Consider the following 8,981-nt stretch of genomic DNA (forward strand, 5'->3'; position numbering starts at 1 on the left):
AGATAAACTTCTATTTTTGGACCACCAGACTGCCTTCGTGTGGACTTTTCAAGACAAGGAGCAATAGGTAAAGGGATAGTCACTCAGTGTGGTACCTATGTTTTATTTTCTTTAATACGGTATTACTTTTGTTCATATTATGAAGACGTAGTTTGTAGTATAGGTCTTTAGAACTAGTATGGCCCTGTGACTGGATCTTGTAGTAATTCCCCTAGATGAGTGGAATATCCTTCTTCTTTAGCTTCTTTACAGGCTTTGCAACTGTGCTAAAGTTGTTTGCAAATTTACAATTATAAATTATCACACCCAGAAGACTTTCGACCTGTTTTGTATTGCTTGGAGAGGTTATATATTGCTTGTACCCTCTTTGGGTCTAATTGTGGACTGGATACATTAGTGTAACTTCACATATTTATTATGCCATCTTTCTGTCCCATCAAGAATACTGCAATGTTTAATCTGAGGATGGACAATGTGTAACTTTCCAGTTGTGTGTGTGTGTGTGTGTGTGTGTGTGTGTGTGTGTGTGTGTGTGTGTGTGTGTGTGTGTGTGTGTGTATGTGTGTGTGTGTGTGTGTGTGTGTGTGTGTGTGTGTGTGTGTGTGTGTGTGTGTGTGTGTGTGTGTGCATGCATGCGTGTGTGTGTGTGTTTGTGTGTGCGTGTGCGTGTGTGTGTGTGTGTGTGTGTGTGTGTGTGTGTGTGTGTGTGTGTGTGTGTGTGTGTGTGTGTGTGTGCATGTTTATGCATACATATATGTGAATTCTTTTTTTTTTGAGTCAGGCTCAGGACTGTCTGCTTATTGTAATCTGCAGCTGCACAACTATAATATATATCTATTTATTTTTTTATGTCTTTATTGATCAAGGCAGAACTGATCCAAATGGACCATTTTCAGGCACATTCTGGTATGTACAACCAGGATTCCTAACTGAGATGGGGTTGAGAAGATAGGTAACCAAGTGGGGGCTTCAGAGCAGAGAGCTTATTATTAGTGAATAGTCATGTTTGTTGTCTCCTGTAAGCCTGGCTTGGTAGAAGAAAGGCCTAGTGGTGGGCAGGTTAGGGAGGGAAGCAAATGTGTGTCTGTGAAGCAGTGCAAGGAGAAGTTGTGTAAAGTGCTAAGAAACATAAATGTTGTAGTAGTTTCAATACCTTCAGATGGAGAGGAAAGAAGGTTAGTGAATCAAAAGTGTGCTGAGGCATTATGCTAAAGATTACATTAGGTGATGGCACTGTTTATGAAGGAATTGCATTTTGATTAGTTAACCTAGAATATTAAGTCCTTCTCTTGCATTTTAGTGGTGAATCAGGAGCTGGAAAAACAGAGAGCACCAAACTGATACTACAGTTCCTAGCAGCCATCAGTGGTCAACATTCATGGATTGAACAGCAAATCTTGGAAGCCAACCCAATCCTAGAAGGTAAGAACAAACCTCCAGCAATCAAAGCTTCCAACTATTGAATTTGTCATCCTTTTCTGTTTGATTTTTATAACATAGCCACACACTGATATACATTTAAGTACTGCAGTATACCTTTCAATGCAGTATTATTCTCACTGATGAGGTAGATAAATGGGTGTTTAAAGGGGCAGTGATTTCATTCGACTGAATAAATATACCCTTTGGCATTAGATGGGCTATTGAATATGATTTTCTGAACATAGTAAGTCCTTCATTAAGAGGAGTTGTCACTTCTTAAAAGAAAGCAACCAACTGATAGAGAAAGGATGATCTCTCTTTCATGAGTGGGTCTATATCAGTTTATCGAAAAGTCCATTCAATGAAGTGGAGCTTCAATAAAAAGTGGTCGACAAAGAGGCATTTGACAATTAAGCAGTTTGACAAAGTGAAGTACACCCTTCATGAGCCCATACTGTATCATGTAAGTAAGTAGTATATCTGTATCACTTTGGAAAATCTCCTTTGTAAATATTTTCACAAATGTACTGAGAAGCAAGTAAGGCTAATAGGTTTAATGTTGCCTTGATCTGATATAATTATCCCAGTTTTCTGCAGAGGTAATAGCTGACTGTAGTCACAGATCAGGAAAATATGCATTCTAGACAGTGCATTTAGTAAAATAACTTATGATATAGTTAACAAGTCCTTCATTCCATGCAGTCAGCCAATTGGTATATCATGATGGGCTACTGAGCTATTTTTTTATTTTATTTCTTACTGTTATAGTTAGATCTACAGTAATATAGACCTTTTTAAAAAAGGTCTCATTATTAATCTTTGAATTTTTTAAATTATCATAGTTTAATTGTTATATCCTGTAGTTGTCTGGGCATTGGCATTGCCCCTCTAAACCACATGGTCATATTTATCTATCTATCTATTTATCTATCTGTTTTATGAAAGAGTAGTTAATTTATGAACTCTGAAAAACTGAATGTATTTCTTAATAATTTAATTCTTTGTATAACTGAAAGATAATAGCATCACGACTATTGGTAATTAAGGAAGAAATGACAAAAGAAAGGGTCTAAGAAGAACACTAGTTTGTTTGTACCATATTTAAGATACTTCTTCTTTTGGATTTTGCACTATTTGTTATATATTATTGTGTTATGCATATTTATTGGCTGTGCAGCAATTTACCCTATTAAATATTTGGATATTTAAATTCTCTCAGGTCATGACCATTCCATTTTCAATTACATTTGCCTATAAATTTAGCAGAACAACTTTCAGTTTTTAGTTAGCAAGTATTGGGTTCAGTACTTTTCTAACACAGTACATTCATTTAGTATATTGAGATTATGGTGTTTATAAATTATAACAGTTTTGATTTTTTGAACTGTAGCTTTTAAGCTATGCCTTATAAATCTTATGATGTTGCCAATTGTCTCACTGGGAGTAAAACTGTGGAAATGGGTGATCCCCTGTAATCCCTGGCATGCTACCTGTGTCTTTAAACTAGATTTCTGTTACAAAGTAGATTTCAGTACACTTCAAGCAGAAAAGTTCCTTAGGATAACACACTTTAAGACGTCTCACAATCAGTAATTATACTGTCATCACCAATTTTACTTTATTTTATTTATTTATTTACATTTTTGATATGTACATCTGGTTTGGATTTTGTATAGGCTCAAAGAAAAAACACTATGGGAGGGGACAAAAATGTCCTACTCAGCACCAGTACTTCCAAGGAAAAAGATATCCCAGTAAACTAATTCAAATAAAAAAATACTAGCTGCAATGTAATCTATCTGTCTGAGAATTCTGTGTCACTATCACTAAGTCCTTAAACACTGACTGAAAACCAAGAGTTCAGTTTGAAATTGACATGACATAAGAATATTGCTAAGGTGAGTTTCCCAAATTTGACAGGATATTTGAAAATCCCACCATAGCTTACTGCATATTGACTTCACATTGTTTACCCTGACATGGAAAGTGATCATGCCATTTGTCCTGGATTGCAGTGGTTGTAGCTGTAGCCCAAATGTGGACACAAACATCTCACAAGGACCAGTATATTGTGTTCCATTTCACAAATAACAATACATTTTTATGGCTGAAAGCTCACTCTCTATGTAGCCATTATGGGCTTGCATATCTGATTATAAACTGCAGGAGTACCGGTTTTTGTGTGTCATCTCATTAGTGATGTATATGTGATCTAGTTGGGTAGTAGAAGACTGGTCAATATTTCAGGTGCCCCAGGTTCTGACTGTGTTAAGTATAAGCATATGTGAATAGTTTGTGAGGTTTTCTGGGAAAGTTTCTCACAACATTAAATTATATTTGTGTGACTGTGTGTATGTATATTCACCAGATGCATTCGTTGTTGAGAGTTTTACCTCAATTTGTTGGGTAGATTTATATCTGTCACAAATATCTAAAATACTGTCATGAAGTAAAATGTTTTCAGTGATCATGTGAGAGTTCTTGCACTGCCTGAGGTAACTTCCACCTGCAAGATTCTTAAATGATAGGTCATGCAAGGCTCCCATAAATTTTGTTAGATAAGTCTCCACTCTAAATAAATATATAAATACCAAAAAAATTCTAATTGCTATTTATGTGTGCATAGCATCGGTAAGTTGGTAAGTATTTCTGATGAAAACTATTAGAGTGTGTGTAGGAACTGGCTATTACATAGAAAGATCATTAAAATATCAGTTATTTTTGCCCATTTATAGAGCACTAAGATTAGTTAATGGTACATTAGAAAGGAATGGGTTTTCTAAAGAAGTTGTTGCTTACATTTAAGTATGAGTTGAATGCCTTGACTGAAAACATTTTGCAAGCACAATAGTTCCTGAAAAAACCCAGAAAGACAAAAGTAGATTCTACAGTGGGAATGATTCTTTTGAATAAACTTATAGAAATTAAGTAAATCATCTGTATGTCAGCTCTTATTTCTCCATAATACTGAATGCTTTTTATATGATTTGATTTGTTAATTTATTTATCAAATGAATAAGTCTCAGAATCACAATATACAAATGGTTAGATACAACTGCATGTCAGTCTGAAGGAGTCAGTGGGGGATGCTAGTTTCATCATTATCACAGCACTGCAAAATGTATTTGTGCTTGTAGAAACATTCAGATATCCATTTATCTTAAAATGGTTATTATATTTCTTGGAAGCTTAAAGAGTTTAACTTAATGTTGTTAATGCTGCTAGTTATACTTTCCTGTTGCTTCTAGTATGAAAGTATAGCATTCATTTTCATACAGCCTAATATAAAATTTTAGCTTAGACACTGAGGCTGAATGAACTTTGCAATGTCAGAATGAAATTACCTTTTACTGGTATAATTCTGTTAAACTTTGGGAAAGAACATAGGAAATGTGCAATATCTCTTTGCAAAATACATATGAATTGGGGGGGGGGGCATCAATCAGATTGAAAGCAAATATCAGCATTGCTTGCTACATTTCAGAGTGTGTTGTTTTTGAAGATGTATAATTTCAGCATTAAGGAAAACGAAGGGTTGCACAACCAGTAAGTACAGAAGGATGCATTTTGTCTTACTGGCATTAAGTAACACCTGATACACTGTCCATCTAGTCAAGTAATACCAATAGGCAGCATGTTCACAAAACTGCAGGTAGACATATTCAGCACACAATTGTGGACATGCATACATACACAAATTCTGACAGACGTACACAGATACTTACACACTCGCAAGTTCACATATAAGCATGCACAGATGCTTGCAAACAGACACACACACACACACACACACGCACACACACGCACACTCACGCGCACACACACGCACACACACACACGCACGCACGCACACACACACACACACACACACACACACATGCACGCACGCACACACTCACACACACACACACACACACACACGCACATGCACGCACACACTCTCACACACACACACACACACACACACACACACACACACACACACACACACACACACACACACGCACTTATACATCTAAACAGATTACTCCTATATTTGGCAACTTTCAACTAAGGTTTTAAGAAAGTTTATTTTTTTATATTGGAAAACATTTCTATTGATTTTCATGGTGGGAACTGGCAAAATCAGCTTTTGTATAAGGAATGGGTTTAGCAGGTAAAATTAAATGCAGACATTCTGCAGGTGCAAATGACAATATTTCAATTAATCCTTTATTAAAAATTAAGTTGATAGGGTATAATTATAAGTGGTCATACCCTTTCTGAAACTGAGTTCTGTTTTAAATGTCTCATTTGCTGTGTGTGTGTTGTATTCTGAAGGCGTTCCAGTTCTTGGAGGATGAAAGTGCTTATTCATTATAAATTTTGTGGATTATTGTGACTCATTTTCGTGATTTCTTGCATTTTTTGCTTTCATCGTTTATCTGGATAACTGGATATCCTGTGTTTCGGTTCATTAAGATGGCACAGCCCCTAATACAGACCATGGCAGAGATTATACAGGTGGCATGTCATTGTTTTGAGAATTTCATACTCATGTTTCTGTCTTGCACTGTCTCATATATACTCACTAAAAAGCTATTAGTTATTCATTTATGTTAAAAATGTTATATTGTAAAGCATTCAGTGTGACTGAAATATAAGTAAATTAACAAAACTAGAGATGAAGAAACTATGAGATGTATGTTTTAATTTAGAAGCAATGCATATTTTGCTTTCTTATAGATTAGACAATGCACACACAGCATACAAATTTCCTCATTTGTTTGTCACAGATATTTTCATTTGTCTTTCAATGTGAGTCCTTTGCAATAGTTCATTTGTATACAGCTGCATACATTCACAGCAGTTTGTTTTATGGACATACTTGTTGTGTAACTTGCTTTACAGAATTACACTCTCTGCTTTCATTCACACTTTCTGTTATGACATACTGAATACAGCTGGCACACTTATTTTCTCTCTCTAGAAAACTCAGTGCAAACTTCTGTAGGCCCCTTAATCTTCTGCATTTATGGACTTTTAGACTGGTGTAGAACTTAAAGAAGTGCCAGTGGGGACAGTTGCTATGCTATCAAAAGGGGACAAGAGCTGAAATGGTGCTTAGGTTGGACAAGGGTATTGGGGGGGGGGGTGGGCAACAGGTATGCCACGTGCAAAGTGCAGTTCAAAATGTGTACAGTTGGTTACAGTGTTATTGCATGAATTTTTGGTGATATATCCACATTTACTGCTTGATGTTCAATAAAAGTTTGCAATGGCTGTTTTGGTGTCAAATTGGTTTTGTTATTATTCCAAAGCAAAAACAAATGACCGGAAAGAAGTGTGGCTTCCAAAAACATATAAACAATATAAAAGAAAATCGGTGCCAACACAACACGGCTATAGGAAAACAACTATTTATTATACAACAAAAATGATAAGCGCTTTCACGATAACTTAATTGCTTCTTCAGACCAACAGACATTAAAACCATGTTCTTTTAAAATAATTGACAACCAATGAAAACTTGTGCCTTCCCTATCATCCAATCATATAAGAACTCGCATACATATTAAATACTAGCTTCATAGGTTTTTAGATTAGTACTAAACTAACTGCCCTTGTGAGCCATTTTAAACCTAGCCAATTTATCCCTTGTGAGACTCAAACCCTGCACCTTGTGATTGTAAGACAAACACCTTAACTAGTAGGCCACCCTCCCAACCCGTTATAAAATAATTAACTATTAAAATACAAAATTCGTAAAAAGCAGAATGTATATCAAATAGAACTCATCTTTTTTAATGCTTTAGAGGTCTCCTTTTTAAGAAGGGTTTTAACGAGACCACTTCATTTAGACCTGGTGGTTTTTCCACATTAAAATATAGAATCCATTTTTGTTCTGCTGCTTATGTAATAATTTTTATATCCCCTCCCCTCATATTAGCCACTATCACTTCTAAAATCTAAATGTATGATTATGCCCTTCTTTAATTACATGGCTTGCCAGAGCATTTGTTGTTTTATTGTTCCTAATATCCCTACCATACTCCAATATTCTATCTTTAAATGGACGATTTGTCTTACCTATATAAAAAGCAAAGCAAACATGACAGTAGCTAAAGTATACTATGTTCTTAGTTCTACAATCAGCACAGAAATCAAAATCAATCTTAGTTCTAAGTACAGGATGTATGAATGAAGGTCCCGAATGTATAAAGCTACCTTTTACCAGTTACCTTTTATTCTGTATTTAACATTAATCGCATCTAAGGTGTAATCCAGCATCATTTCATGAAGGCATTTCAGTATGTCATTACAAGGTGCCATATTGTGTACCTCCTTATGTCTTAACTCCAAGAAGGATCAAATCCCAGGATACGTAATACTAGTAAACAAAGTGAACTCAGGAGCAAGCTTCAAACCCGGAAAAGAAACACTACCCGCTATGGCACAGACAGCAGTTTGTCTCCAATTTTATTCCACAAAGTTACAAGATTTAGTGCTTTCATCTTGCTGGAGAGAAACTGCTCTCTGTGCCATTGCTGGTGGTGTTTTTTCTGGATTTGGAGCTGGTTCCTGGGTTTACTTTGTTTACCTCCTTATGACTTCCTCAGTAACATTTTAAAAGGACAATAATCCATGGCTCCTTGATGTATCATCTCTTATAAAAGATCATAAAACACACCCTGCTATTAATACTTTGTTTCACAAACATATCACCAGGTTTAGTTCTGTCACAATCCAGCCATCATCTGTGACTAGTCTGGCTAGCCAAATACTTTCTAATAGTATTATTCTTAATGAAATCTGTGAGTGCATTATTGATAAACATGAATCACAAACATGTCCTTTCTATATAAATGTAATTTTTAAAACTAATTCTTATCTCATTATCAAAAAAAAAAGTATATGTTCATATGTTCATAGGTTCATAGGTTCATACTAGGCTATCTGCCCTTGGGCATTTGTAAGCCTAGCCAGAGTATGTTTGGCTTTTGCCACCCATTTTAAATGTTTTACTATGCCCTTTTTTGAGGTTAGTTTACTGTGCCTCTGTTTAGCAGTGACACAGAAGTGATACCCGGGGTAAACCTATGATCACCCATCCACTCGTCAAGATTTCTTTTGAAGAGAGTCAGTGAGGGACTCTGCCTAACTTGGACTGGGATTCTATTCCAGAGTGAAGGGAGCCCCTGGGTTATGAATCTGTCCCTCCAGCATGTCCTATTTATTTCAGTGCTGAGGTTCAAGTCCCTTGAGCGCGTAGCTCGATGGGATTTGGATTTTCTGAGGTGCAGCATGTCCATTAATTCCTGGTTGGACATGGCTTTATACATCAGGCACAGATCGCCTCTAAGCAGGTGGTATGCAACCGAGTAGAGCTGGAGTTTCTTTAACCGGGCAGCATATGGCATCTGTTTGAGCCCTTTGATCCTCTTGGTGAGGTACTTTTGGGGTCTTTCAGTTGCTGCAAGTGTCGGGTAAGGTACATCCCGAAAGGGGCATTGTATTCAATTATGGGCCTGATGAGGGATGAGTAAAGAGGCACAGTGACCTCCCTTAATCTAGATGTG

At 36.3% G+C, this 8,981-nt stretch overlaps 1 protein-coding gene across 1 annotated transcript in view; it reads left to right on the forward strand.

The window, feature by feature from the left end:
- LOC122801311 (unconventional myosin-VIIa-like) overlaps positions 1-8,981 on the forward strand; it is a 951,466-nt gene that overhangs the window by 91,586 nt on the left and 850,899 nt on the right. Inside the window, 1 exon segment of the mRNA XM_044070855.1 lies at positions 1,301-1,422. Coding sequence (XP_043926790.1) covers positions 1,301-1,422 — 122 coding nt within the window.

This window comes from Protopterus annectens, chromosome 4.part1 (genome assembly GCF_019279795.1).
Source record: "Protopterus annectens isolate FY-2018-M chromosome 4.part1, PAN1.0, whole genome shotgun sequence".
NCBI lineage: Eukaryota > Metazoa > Chordata > Ceratodontiformes > Protopteridae > Protopterus > Protopterus annectens.